The sequence below is a fragment of the Rana temporaria genome, chromosome 7 (genome assembly GCF_905171775.1).
Source record: "Rana temporaria chromosome 7, aRanTem1.1, whole genome shotgun sequence".
NCBI lineage: Eukaryota > Metazoa > Chordata > Amphibia > Anura > Ranidae > Rana > Rana temporaria.
Genome location: NC_053495.1, coordinates 47,813,712 through 47,830,890, shown reverse-complemented (window position 1 = coordinate 47,830,890; position 17,179 = coordinate 47,813,712). Strand labels below are relative to the sequence as shown.

The following is a 17,179-nucleotide window of genomic DNA, read 5'->3' as shown; positions in this document are numbered from 1 at the left end:
AGGTACTTGGATAAATAGGAGAATGTTTCCCTGATCCAGTCTTTCATGGTCGGATCTTGAAAAGTTGAGATATTTATAGGCTCTTTCAAAACCCTGGCTTACTTTCCCCAGGTAAGCCAGCTACGGGTACAGTTGGCCACTCTGGACGGCTATCCCTAATTGAATGAGGTTATTTCCTTTGAGACAATAAATGCCCACAGCACCCCACCTTCTTCATAGGCACAAACATGCAAGCTCATGAAGAAAGATTATTTGGAGGTTGGGTCAGGCATGTACAACCAGCTGATGTCTAATGCCTAGAGCCTGGCTTCCGACTTTAAACAACACTGCTCATAACATATTCTAGTGTTTTTTTGTTTGTTTTTTCCCAGTATTTCTTAAAGGCCTACACAAGAGACTGGTAAATTCAATAATTATATCCATATTATAGCATATAATGTAACCAATATGACTGCCTCTCACAACAGAGCTGGTAGGGTATGGTGGCCAGAAGCCATGACCAAGAGCTGTCAGAAACAACTCAGTAAGTATGTTGGGAACGTTGTGGTTACAAATGTGCGGTGGCTGGGTGTATAAGACCCACTCTATCCACCACCGCATATATGTGTTATGCAGTCGGTGCAAGAGGGCAACAACAAGTTACTGTAAAGCATAAAGTTTACCAAATCAAAAAGTGACATTATGAGCCATCAAGCAGGGGCACATAGAACTCTTCTTTTTAGAAAGAAGCATGGTGACATGGAAAATGGGTGTTTTGAGGCAGATACCCTAATTTACTAAAAAGAGTAGAGCATGTTCACTTTCACCATGAATTGTAACTTATCTTGGTGAAACATAGACAACATTTACTTTGCAAAGGATACCCTAATATGTGGAAGGAAAATAGAAAAAATGTCTCACAAATAATCCTGTTTTTAATTTTCCTTGTACATAATTCTTTGCAACATGAATTTTCACCCTATTCTCTAAGATAAGTGAAAATCGACTTTAAAAATTACCATGTATTACTTTAGTAAATCGGCTCAACTAATTAAATTAGCTCTATGTGTTTAAGCCACATAATGCATGCTGCAGAGTATACCGAAGTCAGAGGCAAGGAACAGTCCAATACATAGGGGAATGCTGGTTTCTGCACGAGAAGAGAAGCAGGTAAGTAAAACCGCATTTTCTCTTATCGTCCATTGACGGACACAGCCTTCACAAGTCTTGACAAGTGGGTTATGTTCCTGTTCATTGGAGAGGACTAGGCAGAACGTGTTAGATATTTAAATACATGTTACTTTAACAGAGTTGAACAGCCCCACCCAGGGGGCGGTTCCTCCGGACATAACCCTCCTCCCTGCAGCATGCAGCCTCAGTTTTTTTCTGCCTAGCAAAAGAGAAGGACGTGGCTCCCTTTGGGCCCAGCGCCCTGAAGAAACTTTTCGTTTTATTTTCTTTTTAATTTTCTTTCTTTGAGATTCTTCTATCAACTGCCGGCTGGGTGACAGGCTGGATTTATAGATCCTTGTAGTCTCCTCAGTCCGACCAGCGAGCGTGAGCACACCATAGCTAAGGGCTGGGTCTGCCACGACATACCCCATGAGTCCTGCGGTGGCCGGTGGGTTTTTTGCTCCAGGATCCACACATGACTGGGCTGTGGTGTTGTCTCACTCACAGTGTACCGGGCCGACGGCTACTCCAACCCGGTTGTATGCCTGTCAGGAATACGCCAGCGTAAGTACAGCCTTTCTTGCCTCGGCAGGTCGGTATGGCTGGGCATTCCTGGGGTTAGGGTGTCCTCCTATCCTCCCTTTCCCTGCTGTCTGTGACGTTTCCCTCTGCTGCTCTGCCGCTGCTACCGGGGTGGACCTGTGGGGGGGCTCCTTTTCCCACCGGGGGACTGTGGGGTGTCTGGGCCCATTTTTAGCTGTGGGGGTGTGCTTTGCCTTAGGGAAGCCCCTTGCGGCCTTCTCATCTACATTGCGGCGGTTCGCCACCATTTTTTTGCAGTCTGCTGTTTGCATTGGAAATTCCCATTGGCGCCCATTTTGTTGTGTTCGCGCTATGGCGCAGCTTGTTATTGCGGTCGGCCATTTTACTGTGTCTGTGCCCTGTTATCTCTGAGGCGTCCGGCGGGCATTTTGTGTGGGGTTTCGGCCTCTAGTGCTGGCTTCTGAACGGCGCGCAGCACATATCTCCTCACAGCTTTTTCCTCACAGCATACGCTGTGTACAGACCGGGCAGCGGCGCTGAGTAGTCTCTTGCTGGGTTGGTGAGTCCCCTGGGTAACCCCCCCGGTCAGCGCGGCAAGGAGGTTGGCGTGCAGGTGTAAGGGGGGTACAAAGCGCCCCCTCCCCCGCCATCTCCTGGGGAGTGCTCTGACTCAGACCCGGGCCTGGCTGCGGCACAGGACCCCGGTTCTGGGTTGTCAGAGGATGTTGACCAGGACCTTCCTTGTGAGAAAGACTCCTCACTTGGGTCAGTACAGGACCGGGCACTTGTCAATGCGCTTATCAGTGCTGTAAAGGGACTCCCTTAAGGGATAGTGCAGCTGAGGCATCTAATGAGGGTTCAGTCTTTTTTGGGTCCCACAAGTTGGACCGCTCTGTGAAGCTTTTTCCTTATGTGTCTTTTTTTGACAAGTTCATTGATAAGGAATGGGAAAATCCACAGAAGTCCTTTGTGGTTCCTCAGCGCCTAGCGGTCCGTTACCCTTTTGAGGACAGCCTTTTGAAGAAATAGGCTTCTCCTCCGGTGGTTTACCCCCTGGTTGCCTGGTTAAATAAGGTGACCACTCTCCCTATAGAAGGGACCCCTGCCTTCAAGGACCATACTGATAGGAGGTCCAAGGTGCTGACCCACTCCATGTTTACCATGCTGGGGTCTGCATTGTGGCCTATTGTGGCTGCAACCTTGGTGTCTCAGACACTCACTGAATGGGCAAAGGTTTTGCACCAGACTGTGGAGGAGCACCAACTCCCTCCCAAATTGATTGGAATGGCCGACCAATTGGTCCAGGGCCTTGTATATGTCTGTGATGCTACATTGGATCCAGCCCCCTTGATATCCAGAGCCTCTGTTTCGGCGGTGGTTTTACGCTGCCTGATTTGGCTGAAATGCTGGTCTGCTGACCAAGCATCGAAAAAAGCCCTGGCAGATTTATCCTTCAAGGGTGGAAGGGTTTTTGGTACCTCGCTGGACGACATTATTAAGGATGTCACTGGGGGTAAGAGCACTCTCCTCCCTCAGTCCACCAAAGGGAAGGAGCCGCGCCGTAAGCCGGGTCCTTTGTTTCCCACTCAGAAGAGGTATTTTCGTCAGTCAGGGTCCACGGTTAAACCCTCCCAGGCCGACAATGGCCCAGCATCCAAACCCACCACCACATGAAGTTTTGCCCCTGTCCGACTCCTGGATGGGGGGACGGCTTCGTAGGTTCACAGCTCGGTGGACCTCCCTGCTCTCCAACCAGTGGGTCTGCGAGGTGGTCTCTTCGGGGTACAAGATAGAGTTTCTTTCCTATCCACCAAACAGATTCTTTCCCTCAAGTCTCCCTCTCCTTCTGGCTTGTCGGTCTGCCCTATTGGAGGCAGTGCAAGACTTGCTAAGTTGCGGGGTAATTTTACCCGTTCCGCAGGACGAGAGGTTTCAGGGATTTTATTCAAATCTGTTTGTGGTCCCGAAGGACGGGGTCTGTCCAATCTTGGACCTCAAAGCCCTGAATGCCTTTGTGAGAGTAAAGAATTTCCACATGGAATCCATTCGCTCAGTGGTAGCTGCGCTCCATCCGGGGGACTTTATCGCGTCCTTGGACATCAAGGAGGCATACTTGAATGTCCCAATTTGTACAAGTCACCAGAGGTTTCTGCGCCATAGGGGAAGACCACTATCAGTTTGTGGCCCTTCCTTTTGGACTAGCGTCGGCACCAAGAGTTTTCACCAAGGTGCTCGCACCGATCCTAGCTTTGCTGAGACAGTGAGGCATTGCCATCATGGGCTACTTAGACGACCTTCTTCTGAGAGCAGCTTCTGGCTCAGAATTGGAGGTGAATGTGTCTATAGCCAGCCAGACCCTCCATGAATTTGGGTGGGTGTTAAACATTCAGAAGTCGGTCCTGGTACCGACTCAGCATTTGGAGTACCTAGGGTTGATTCTGGACTCCTCGGAGGCGAGAGTCTTTCTTCCCCTGGAAAAATTGCAGACTCTTCAGTCTGCGGCGAAGCTGTTGGCATCCCGCAAATGGTCGTCACTCCGTTTTTGCATGCGAGTCCTGGGTCTGATGGTAGCCTCCTTCGAGGCGGTACCGTTTGCCCAGTTCCACACTCGCTAGTCCAAACTATTGCAGAAGGAGATCCTGTCCAAATGGAACAAATCTCCATTGTCTCTGGATCGTCAGATTCAGGTAAGGCAACTAGTCAGAGTCTCTCTGAATTGGCGGCTGAGATCCCCGGCTCTTTGGTTCGGGAAGTCGTTTCTTCCCTTCCAGTGGACGGTGATTAGGACGGACGCCAGCTTCAGGGGTTGGGGGGGCGTCTGGGTGGTCCAGTAGGCCCAGGGTCGATGGACTCTAGAAGAATCCTGTCTGCCGATCAATGTCCTGGAACTTCGGGCGATCCGGCTATGCCTCTCCTCGTAGTCGAGGAGGTTGCAAGGTCACCCAATCAGGATCCAGTTGGACAACGCCACGGTGGTGGCTTATGTCAACCATCAGGGGGGAACACGGAGCTCGGCTGCAGCGTCCAAGGTCGCTCATATCCTGCGGTGGGTGGAAATGAAGCGTGCCGGCTCTGTCGACCTTCTACATTCCGGGCTTAGAAAACTGGCAGGCAGACTACCCTGCTGGACCAGGGAGAATGGTCATTGCATCCGGAGGTGTTTCAACTCCTTTGCAGGAGGTGGGGCACACCGGACGTAGATCTCCTGGCCTCTCGCCTCAAATGCAAAGAGTCAAGGTTTGTAGCCAGGTCCAGAGATCCCTGGGCAGACGCGTCAGACACGTTGGTGGCCCCGTGGGGTCAGTATCGGCTAATTTATGCCTTTCACCCATTGAAGTTGCTTCCTCGACTGCTCCGCAGAGTGGAGGCCGAAGGGATTCCGATGATTCTAATTGCTCCGGATTTGCCCCGATGTCCTTGGTATGCCAACCTTGTGCGCCTGGTGGTGGATGCACCCTGGTGGCTGCCAATGCAGAAGGACCTTCTGTCTCAAGGTCCCATACTTCATCCTGCTTTAGAGTCGCTGGCTTTAACGGCATGGCTATTGAAAGCCAGGTATTGAGGGACCAAGGTCTTTCCGACTCGGTCATCTCAACCATGCTGAGGGCACGGAAGTCTTCTTCCAGGAAGATCTACCATTGCACCTGGAAGGCCTACATCTCTTTGTGTGAAGAGATGGGGTGGCGTCCACGGACGTATTCGGTTTCTAGGGTCCTGCTGTTTTTACAGCGTGGAATGGATCAGAAACTTGCCTTAAGCACCATTAAGGAACAGATTTCAGCCTTGGCTGTGTTCTTTCAACGGCCCATTCCCTGGGTACCTTTGTGCAGGGGGTTCGTCATATACTTCCCCCTCTTAAACCACCTCTTCCTCCATGGAATTTTAACCTGGTGCTCTCGGTTCTTCAGGACCCTCCTTTTGAAAACATCAGAGAGATTCCTGTCTTGACACTATGTCAGAAGGTGGCCTTTTTGTTGGCCATTACTTCTGTCAGACGTGTTTCTGAGTGGGCGGCCTTGTCTTGCAAGTCGCCATACTTGGTCCTCCATAAGGATAAGGCGGTGTTGCGCCCGCAACCTTCCTTTCTCCCGAAGGTGGTTTTGGCCTTTCACCTTAATGAGGACATTGTACTTCCATCCTTGTGTCCTCGGCCGGTGCATCCTAAGGAGGTTGCGCTGCATACTTTGGACGTGGTACACACTTTGCGGGTATACCTGTCTGCTACGGCTCCGTTTCGGAGGTCTGACTCACTTTTTGTGTCAGTACCTGGTCTACAAAAGGGCCTGGCGGTCTCGTCGGCCACCATTTCTCGGTGGATCAGGCAGACCGTCATACAGGCCTATGCTCTTAAGGGGCGGGCGCCCCCCTTTACGGCCACGGCACATTCAACCAGGAAAATTGGTGCTTCCTGGGCTTTCCGACATCAAGCGTCTGTCTCACAGTTGTGTAAGGCGGCGACCTGGTCGTCCGTTCACACCTTTTCCAAATTTTACAAGGTTGATGTGAGTGCATCTTCAGATGCTTCCTTCGGCCGCAAGGTATTGCAGGCGGTTGTGTAAAGTTGCACCTCCTCCGTTGAGGAGGCGTTTTGCTTGTCTTTTATGGTGAAGTTGTTTGTTTTTACTGATACTGTTCCCACCCCTTGTTTTTTGACACTGCTTGGGGACGTCCCACTTGTCAAGACTTGTGAAGGCTGTATCCGTCCATGGACGATAAGAGAAAATAGGATTTTTTGTACTCACCGTAAAATCCTTTTCTCTGTCATTCATGGACGGACACAGCACCCAACCCCCGGGCTGTTTAACTCTGTTAAAGTAACATGTATTTAAATATCTAACATGTTCTGCCTAGTCCTCTCCTATGAACAAGAACATTATCCACTTGTCAAGACTTGTGAAGGCTGTGTCCGTCCATGGACGACAGAGAAAAAGATTTTACTGTGAGTACAAAAAATACTATTTTCCCAAACCCCTAGACCTAAACAAGCATTTAAAGAGGAACTGCAGTCTGCTCACATAATTTGTAAGAAAAATATATGTGCCATTCTGAAGCTTCCCTCTAACCACTTTGCATAATATTTTATATATACTGTGATTCTGTACTTGCCAAATATGCTGCAGAAATCTCCCTCCATCGAGTCTGGCTGCAGCCATTTTACCTGTGGGCAGCTAAAGCTGCTGCCTGATCACTTCCTGGATCTACACAGACACACAGAGGCCCACCTGCAGCTCTGATTGGCCCTCTTATGACTCACCCCCCCTCCCTTCCTGGCAAACTCTCACAAGAGTGAGAGAGCTGTGCATGATGTCTTAAGCCTAGGCTAATGACCAGACAAGAAATAGGAAGTGGGCTGTATAAGGTATTAACTGACAGAAATTTTTTTTTTTTACTATCCAAAGTGAAAACCACAAGGGCAGAAGATTTAATAGATGGAAAGTTGAAAACATTTCTGAAGGTCCGCTTTAACCCTTGTAGCGAGAGGGCAGCCCACTGCAAGGGAGGATTTTTTTACTTGCCCTAGATAGTAAATATGTTTTCGCAGACATATATCAAATTAAACCTGTATTTTATGTACCCTTTTCTTTTATTCACAGGGATATTTTGGGAAGGGGATTTTGTCGAGAAGTAGACCTGAATATAACATTGAGCAGGGTGATCTGAGGGTCCGGTGGAAAGGACATAATCGTAAGTATAATCAGTAATGTACATATCGGAATCTACTTTGTGGGTAGGTTTCTCTAATTAAATGTACTGTAATTTATTGTGCTATCGTTTAAAAAACCTGAAATGTGTTCAATCAGAAATTGTAGTGGCATATAATATAATATTCTTTATTAAAGATTAGTGCTTATGTTTTTACATAGCTATAGGTATACTAGATACTCATATGGTTAATAAACAATGAATGCATTATTATTCCTGCTAGCACTAATGCCTGGTACACACAGTTACCCATCATTGTCAGTGGAAGGATATTTTTTACATTCTGCTATAAAACGTATCCAATAGAATAAAAAAAAAATGTCTTTATTTAGGCCAAAATGTATTCTGCTACATCTCCTTGGTTAAAAAAAATATCCTAACAAGTGTATATTGACTGGTTTGTGTGAAAGTAATAGTGTCTACAAACTGGTATATACAGTATACTGTAATTTTTCTTTATTTTTTTTTATACTGGTAATGGCAGTGATCAGCTACTACTTGTGGGACTGTGATCATGCAGCAGGAAATCTACTAGCTGACACTGGGTGTGAACTGACACTGACCTCACCAGTGACACAAATATAGTGATAAGTGCTAATATTATACACTGTCACTGTACCAATGACACTGGCTTGGAGGGGTTAACATCTAGGAGTAATGAAAGGGTAAACTGTGTGTCCAACTAGTGTCATGCATGTAATATGTTTTGCTTTTACCAATAGATGTGGCTGCTTTTTCTCCCTGCAATGCAGGGAGAAAAAACCCACCACATTGCTGCTCCCTGTAGAGAGCCCTGTTTTGTTAGTAAACACAGGGCTCTGTGCTGTGATTTGTTAAAGCGGAGCTCCACCCTAAAGTGGAACTTTCTCTCATCGGATTCCTCCACCCTTCCAGGGCCACAATTGGCACCTTTCAGGGGGAGGGGGGACAGGATACCCGTCTTTGACAGGTATCCTTTCCCACTTCTGGGAGTCTGGCCGCGGCCGTGACCCGGCAGTGACATCACCACGGGGCTCCCTCCTCCTCCTCCCCTGGTCGCTGGGCTAATAGGAGAGAGGAGCGGGGCCTCGCGCATGCGTAGTAGGGTTTTCCGGCGTGAAGCCGAAAGGCTACACTGTCGGGTTCCCTTACCCGCCTTTCGGCTTCACCCCGGGAACCCTACTGCCGACATCGCTGGACTCCAGGACAGGCAAGTGTCCATTTATTAAAAGCCAGCAGCTGCAGTATGTGTAGCTGATGGCTTTTAATTTTTTTTTCGTACCTCTTCTTTAAGCCAATTGGCAAGTCCCCTTCATAAATCATTGGCTGGGACCTGCTGACTTGCTTGCGTTGTACCGAATGACAGCACAGATGGGGCGTCACATCTACGTAATACTGCTGCCGCCTCACCTCAGTGTATGCACATGGAGCTGTCCACTAGTGGATATTCTGTATTCGGCATCAGTTGGAAAAAAACTGTATGTCATTATGGGTCTAAAATTGTGCTGTTTTATTAGTTGTATTCAAGTTTTATGCAATGTACTAAATCTAGGGCTAATTCTAAAATACTAAATGACTTTCATTATTTTACAGCTTCTAAAATGAAACTACCAATTATTTCATCCAAAAAGTAAGTATTAGTTATCTTGTAACTGCGAGGCTTGCATCATCTCTTCAATGTAACATTTTTTATTTTATTTGTATAAAGGTTAAAGGGGTTGTTTTTTCATCTTAATGTAGCCTATGCATTAAAGTGGATTTCCACCCAAAAATTTTACTTCCGCTTTTCGTATTTATTCTCCCCTCTGGTGTCACATTTGGCACCTTTCAGGGGGGAGGAGGGAGCAGATACCTGTGTAATCTAGGTGTTTTCGCCGTCCGGCACCTCCTTTGTCCATCTCACCCCCCCCCGCTGTCTTCTGGTAGACACACAGGGACCATTGGTATTGCGCAGCGCAACTCGCGCATGCGCAGTAGGGAACTAGGAAGTTTAGGAAGTGAAGCTGCAAGGCTTCACTTTCTGATTCCCTTACCGAAGATGGAGGCGCCTCCACCCGAGAGCCGAAGGACAGATCGGCTTTGGGTGCCGACATCGCGGGCACCCAGGACAGGTAAGTGTCCATATATTAAAAGTCAGCAGCTGCAGACAAAAAAAAATAACAATTTGGGCAGAACTCTGCTTTAAGGTGAAAAAACTTTTGACAGTGACCGGCCCCCAAGCCCCCCCGTTTTACTCACCTGACCACCCTTTGATCCCTCAGCAGAGACGCGCTACCTCTCTGCCCAGGGTTCTCGGCTCTTGATTGGATAGATTGATAGCAGCGCAGCCATTTATTGCCGCTGCTGTCAATCAAATCCAATGACGCGGGCACCGTGTGGTGGGGCCGAGTTCTACATTCTACTAATGGTTGACTCGAGAGCGTGCCCGCAAGGTTACTCCCTGGGAGAGCGCTTCTCCTAGGGGGTTATATGATGTGGGGAGGAGCTGATAGAGCAAACTGAGGGACCCCAGAAGAGGTGGAGGAGGTAAGTAGGACATGTTTGTAAAGCTTTGTGTTTTAAAAAAAATAAAAATAACAATCGCTTTAATTTTGAAAGCAATACCCAAATAACATTACACCTGCCTAATTAAAATTATTCGAAAATACGGCTGCCTGGTGATGTCATCGCCCTTGCCATAGTACAATTCAACCCTACTCTAAAGCTCAATGACAATTACCCAAAACACATGGCCGAGGAAACAAAGGAGGGACTCAAGAAGAGCACATTAAGGTCCTGGAGTGGTCTAGCCCAGGGGTCGACAATATCCGGGCGCCAGGTCGCATTGGCGACAAAAAATTGTGACCTGGCGCCCGCCAGTAATTGAGGCGCGACTTTGCGGCCTCAATTACCTGCCGCCGTAGGCCCGTCATGATCGCGCGGCGGGGGCGCACGGAGGCACAGGATCCTGTGCCTCCGTGCGCCCCCACCTCCCCCGCCGTGCGATCACGGTGGGTCCGCGACGGCCGGTAATTGAGGCCGCGGCCTTGTGAAGTCCCAAGCTCTTCAGAAGCTTCTGTGAGCTGACGCCATCTGGTGGTGGCCGTTGGCATTACATTACATTGGCATTGGCATTGCAGCAATTATAATGTGTGTAATTTTTCACTATTTTCACTGCCATCTCCTTCCCTCTAATTAGAACCCTCAAACATTATATATATTTTTTATTCTAACACCCTAGAGAATAAAATGGCGATCGTTGCAATACTTTCTGTCACGCCATATTTGCGCAGCGGTCTTACAAGCGCACTTTTTTTTGAAAAAAAATACACTTTTTTTTAATTAAAAAATAAGACAACAGTAAAGTTATCCCAATTTTTTTTATATTGTGAAAGATAATGTTATGCCAAGTAAATTGATACCCAACATGTCACGCTTCAAAATTGCGTCTGCTCGTGGAATGCCGACAAACTTTTACCCTTTAAAATCTCCATAGGCGACGTTTAAAAAAATCTACAGGTTGCATGGTTTGAGTTACAGAGGAGGTCTAGAGCTAGAATTATTGCTCTCGCTCTATCGATCACGGCGATACCTCACATGTGTGGTTTGAATACCGTTTACATATGCGGGCGCTACTCACGTATGTGTTCGCTTGTGTGCGAGCTCGTCGGGACGGGGCGCATTTTCTGGCTCCTAACTTTTTTAGCTGGCTCCTAGATTCCAATCAAATTTGTCAAACCCTGGTCTAGCCAGTCTCCAGACCTTAATCCCATAGAAAATATGTGGAGGGAGCTGAAGGTTCAAGTTACTAAACATCGGCCTTGAAACCTTAATGACTCAAAGAGGATCTGCCAAGAGGAGTGGGACAAAATCCCTCCTGAGATGGCCAACTACAAGAAATGTCTGACCTCTGTGATTTCCAACAAGTACTAAGTCATGTTTTGTGAAGGGGTCAAATACGTATTTCTCTCATTAAAATGGAAATCGCTTTATAACTTCTTTGAAATGGGTTTTTCTGAATTTTTTTTGTTGTTCTTTTGTCTCTCACTGTTAAACTAAACCTGCCATTAAAATTATAGACTGATCATTTTTTTGTCAGTGGGCATAATTATTTACCAATTGTAATGTAATTCTAGATACCAGCGCCACGTGGAGTGGGCTAGAAGTCTCTTGGAAGGGCAAGGAATGGACAGGAGTTCTGCTGACAGGATTCTTAGAGATTATTGCTCTCCGATTGATTTGCCAGAAGATGAAGATGAAACACTGGATTCTGTGGACCTCAAAGCTCAGAAAGAAATTAATACTGCAGATGAAAGAAATAAGGTTTTGGAAGGTAACCCCCTTTTTGATCCTTTATCAAAGTATAGCTCACAGGAGCTGGAAGCTCAGGAACCGTATATTGTACCAGATAGAGAAGTTCTGGAGAAGATGCATTGTCATAGACATGATGACTTGATCGTACATTGTGGCTGTAGGCCAGAAAAACAGACTGTTCAAGATAATGCTCCTGAGAAAAGTGTAATCGATGGGAAAGAGCATGAATATGTCTTGGTGGAAGAGGAGCAAGACACTGCTGGTCTAAAGGATGAAGATGTGCAGGAGTACAAAAATGTAAGTTTTCCTGTCACTAAACCCAATGCTGGCTACAAACCCTGAGCAAGTGTTACGTAGTATTTATTAGAGCTGCACAATTAATTGTTAAAAAATCGCGATCCCCCTCGCGAACTGTATGCAGAATTTCCTGATTCATTCATTTAAGTGTAGAGAGTTCTCTGCTCACTCAACTGTCAAAAGAAAAAAAAACGGTCAGTCTGCCAAGTTTTTCACAATATTGTCTAAGCTGGTACATAACCATAAGGCTTCATTTCCATGGACGTTTTTACAGCCACTTTTTTACAGCTTAAAAACGCCTGTCCATGTTTTTTTTTTTAGAGCTGGAGCTCAAAAAAAAAGCTGGAGCTCAAAAACGCAGCGTTAGCGTTTTTTGCGCATTTTTAACGCCTGGCGTTTTTACAGCTCTAAGGCTGGAGCTTCAGAACGCACTGGTCCTGGTTTTTTTTTGCAGCTTAAAAACGGCTCAGCCATCTACAGCTCAAAAACGTCATGGTGGGCATGAGGCCATAGACTAACATGGAGAGCCGTTTTTAAGCTGCAAAAAAAGCTCAGAAAAGTGGCTGTAAAAACGTCCAAAAATGTCCATGGAAATGGAGCCTAAACATTGTAACCTTTCCTTCTTAGATCAAAGAAATTAACTTTGGTCTGTAAATAAGGGAAATGTAACCACTTAAATCGGAGGTTCACCCTAAAACAATTATATATCATTACATCCAGCATACTTCCGACATGTACTGGTATTTTTTTTTTTTTGCTCTACATACTGTTTTATAGCTCTCTTTCTTTTCTCACTCCCGCAGGGAATAGGCGTTTCTATGAAGAGGCGTAGATGATTGACGTGCGGATAAGGCGAGTCACGCTTTCCGAACATAGCCGAACTGGGACTCGGCTTTATACGGCGCCTGCGCAGTCAGCTCTAAACGGCTCCTAGTCTGTGCGCAGGCGCCGTATAGAGCCGAGTCCCAGTCCGGCTATTTTCGGAACACGTGACGCGCCTTATCTGCACGTCAATCATCTACGCCTCTTTATAGGAACGCCTATTCCCCGCGGGAGTGAGAAAAGAAAAAGAACTATAAAACGGTATGTACAGCGAAAAAAAATACCAGCATACTGTCGGAAGTATGCTGCATGTAATGGTATATAGATGTTTTTTTGGGTGAACCTCCGCTTTAAAGACGATACTTTTCTGACACTTGTTTCTTTCAAAGTTAAAATCAGTATTTTTTGCTCAAAAATTACTTGGAACTCACAAACCTTTTGAATATATATATATATATATATATATATATATATATATATACAGTACAGACCAAAAGTTTGGACACACCTTCTCATTCAAAGAGTTTTCTTTATTTTCATGACTATGAAAATTGTAGATTCACACTGAAGGCATCAAAACTATGAATGAACACATGTGGAATTATACATAACAAAAAAGTGTGAAACAACTGAAAATATATTTCATATTCTAGGTTCTTCAAAGTAGCCACCTTTTGCTTTGATTACTGCTTGGCACACTCTTGGCATTCTCTTATAGAGCTTCAAGAGGTAGTCACCTGGCGCAGCGCCCCATCACTCTCCTTCTTGGTCAAATAGCCCTTACACAGCCTGGAGGTGTGTTTGGGGTCATTGTCCTGTTGAAAAATAAATGATGGTCCAACTAAACGCAAACCGGATGAAATAGCATGCCGCTGCAAGATGCTGTGGTAGCCATGCTGGTTCAGTATGCCTTCAATTTTGATTAAATCCCCAACAGTGTCACCAGCAAAGCACCCCCACACCATCACACCTCCTCCTCCATGCTTCACGGTGGGAACCAGGCATGTAGAGGCCATCCGTTCACCTTTTCTGCGTCACACAAAGACACAGGGGTTGGAACCAAAGATCTCAAGTTTGGACTCATCAGACCAAAGCACAGATTTCCACTGGTCTAATGTCCATCCCTTGTGTTCTTTAGCCCAAACAAGTCTCTTCTGCTTGTTGCCTTTCTTTAGCAGTGGTTTCCTAGCAGATATTCTACCATGAAGGCCTGATTCACACAGTCTCCTCTTAACAGTTCTAGAGATGTGTCTGCTGCAAAAGGTGGCTACTTTGAAGAACCTAGAATATGAAATATATTTTCAGTTGTTTGAATGAGAAGGTGTGTCCAAACTGGTCTGTACTGTATATATTTGGGGAAAAATACACAGTGAGTTAAAAAAAATAAACAGTAAAGTTAGCCCAATTTTTTGTACAATGTGAAAGATATGATGTTACGCCATGAGAGTCGTGATCTTTAATCTAAGCAAAAAAATGTTGATTCTCATTTTAGCCAGAATCGTGCAGCTCTACTATGCATTATACAGTCATGGCCGAAATTGTTGGCACCCCAGACATTTTTACAGAAAATCAAGTATTTCTCACAGAAAAGTATTGCAGTAACACATGTTTTGCTATACACATGTTTATTCCCTTTGTGTGTATTGGAACAAAACACAAAAAGGGAGGGAAAAAAAGCAAATTGGACATAATGTCACACAAAACTCCAAAAATGGGCTGGTCAAAATTCTTGGCACCCTTAACTTAATATTTGGTTGCACACCCTTTGGAAAAAATAACTGAAATCAGTCGCTTCCTATAACCATACGCCTCTCACCCGGAATTTTGGACCACTCTTCCTTTGCAGGTCCTCCAGGTCTCTTATTGGAAGGGCGCCTTTTCCCAACAGCAATTTTAAGATCTCTCCACAGGTGTTCAATGGGATTTAGATCTGGACTCATTGCTGGCCAATTTAGAACTCTCCAACGCTTTATTGCCATCCATTTCTGGGTGCTTTTTGACGCATGTTTGGGGTCATTGTTCTGCTGGAAGACCCAAGATCTCAGACGCAAACCCAGCTTTCTGACACTGGGCTCTACAGTGCGACCCAAAATGCACACATTCAAGGCACCCAGGCAGCAAAACAACCCCAAAACATCATTGAACCTCCACCATATTTCACTGTAGGTATTGTGTTCTTTTCTTTGTAGGACTCATTCCGTTTTTCAGTAAACAGTAGAATGATGTGTGTAACGGTCAGGGGTTAACACCGTTTACGATATTCCATTCCACCAACCCACGACAGCTTATCGACACTCCACAATCCGGCAGACAGGACCCATTGGGATTTCCCCAGAAACGAGACACACAGCTCTGTTCTCTGGTTCCAAACGGATAGACTTTTAATGGGAAAATCAGGCTTCTTATATACACCAAAAAGAATACTTGCAGTAATCAAATGGACAATGACACACTCCGCCCACAACATCATACAATAGTTCCTAACAAGCCCCCCTCAATACACATCTTTTAAGATAGACACCTGCTATACAATACACATTCCTTTAGTCAAACATTCTGACTCCAATTCTAATTAACTACAGCTGGCAAGTCAGACATCTCACAATCCACATATATCATCAATAGAACTTCACACAATACAGTGTTAATTAGCATCGCACAATGAAAAGGTCTTTAGAAGCTAGACTAAGGTTAGTTTACATGACAGTAGCAGACTTAATTACCGTATTTATCGGGGTATTGCACGCTCAGGCATATAGCTAATATGTAGACCCGAAATCCTGTAAAAAAAAAAATATTTTACTACTTACAGTTTTGGTGTCATGCCCGGCGTCCATCGGCGGCCTCGTCCGGCTGCGGCCTCGGTGGTGTCCTCCCGGCTTCTCCCGCGCTGTCTCCGTGTCGAATCCCCGCTTCCCGCGTTCAGTTTGAACGCCTCCGCCGACATATACCGAGCGCAGTACACTCGGGTATATTCGGCCACGCTCGGCTTCTCACGCATAAACGTCACAGAGCGTGACTACGAGCAAAGCCGAGCCTGGCCGAATGTACCCGAGTGTACTGCGCTTGGTATATGTCGGCGCAGGCATTCAAACTGAGCGTGGGAAGCGGGTATCGCGTATATCGCGCACCCACGATTTTCCCCTTATTTTAAGGGGAAAAAAGTGCGCGGTACAATACGGTACCCCCTTAACAGTCTCTGTTCCCACATGAATGAATCACTCTATTGACCGGTTGGGTTTAGAATCAACAACCTGTAATATTTCAAGATGTCCTGCAATACATTGTGAATTATCATTACTGTCCCATCTCATGTAATCCGAGATATCATTTCTCAGTCATCCTATGCCCCTAGTAGACATAGGATGACACAAGTCATTGGTGAAGCTGAAACAGGAGTACCCCACACCCTGCAAGAGCCTCTGGGTTCCACGGGCCCTCCCGTTACAATGTGCTTTACCAAAAAGCTCTATCTTGGACTCATCTGTCAACAAGACGTTTTCCCAGAAGGATTTTGGCTTACTCAAGTACATTTTGGCAAACTGTAGTCTTGTTTTTTATGTCTCTGTGTCAGCAGTGGGGTCCTCCTGGGTCTCCTGCCATAGCGTTTCATTTCATTTAAATGTCGATGGATAGTTTGTGCTGACAGTGATGCTCCCTGTGCCTGCAGGACAGCTTGAATTTCTTTGGAACTTGTTTGGGACCGCTTATCCACCATCCGGACTATCCTGCGTTGCAACCTTTCATACATTTTTCTCTTCCATCCACGCCCAGAGAGATTAGCTACAGTGCCGTGGGTTGCAAACTTCTTCAGAATGTTGCTCACTGTGGACAAAGGCAAATCTAGATCTTTGGCGATGGACTTTAAACCTTGAGATTGTTGATATTTTCCCACAATTTTGGTTCTCAAGTCCTCAGACAGTTATCTTCTCCACTTTCAGTTGTCCATGCTTAGTGTGGCACACACAGACACACAATGCAAAGACTAAGTGAACTTCTCTCCTTTTTATCTGCTTTCAGGGTTGATTTTTATATTGCCCACACCTGTTACTTGCCCCAGGTGAGTTTAACCACTTTAGCCCCGGGCCTGTTTTTCAGAGTCGGTGTTTACGAGACAAAACCATTTTTTTTTGCTAGAAAATTACTTAAAACCCCCAAACATTATATATATTTTTTTTTCTAACACCCTAGAGAATAAAATGGAAGTCATTGCAATACTTTTTGTCACACCGTATTTGCGCAGCGGTCTTACAAGCGCACTTTTTTTGGAAAAAAATCACTTTTTTAAATGAAAAAATAAGACAACAATAAATTTGGCCCAATTTTTTTATATATTGTGAAAGATAATGTTACGCCGAGTAAAATGATACCCAACATGTCACGCTTAAAA

General features: G+C 45.7%; 1 protein-coding gene across 1 annotated transcript in view; it reads left to right on the top strand.

The window, feature by feature from the left end:
- The window catches only part of TSEN2 (tRNA splicing endonuclease subunit 2), a 71,951-nt gene that overhangs the window by 19,741 nt on the left and 35,031 nt on the right, over positions 1 to 17,179 (top strand). The window contains exons 3-5 of the mRNA XM_040359319.1: positions 7,290 to 7,380; positions 8,971 to 9,007; positions 11,493 to 11,967. Of these exons, the coding sequence (XP_040215253.1) occupies positions 7,290 to 7,380; positions 8,971 to 9,007; positions 11,493 to 11,967 (603 nt within the window). The remainder of the gene's footprint in view (positions 1 to 7,289; positions 7,381 to 8,970; positions 9,008 to 11,492; positions 11,968 to 17,179) is intronic.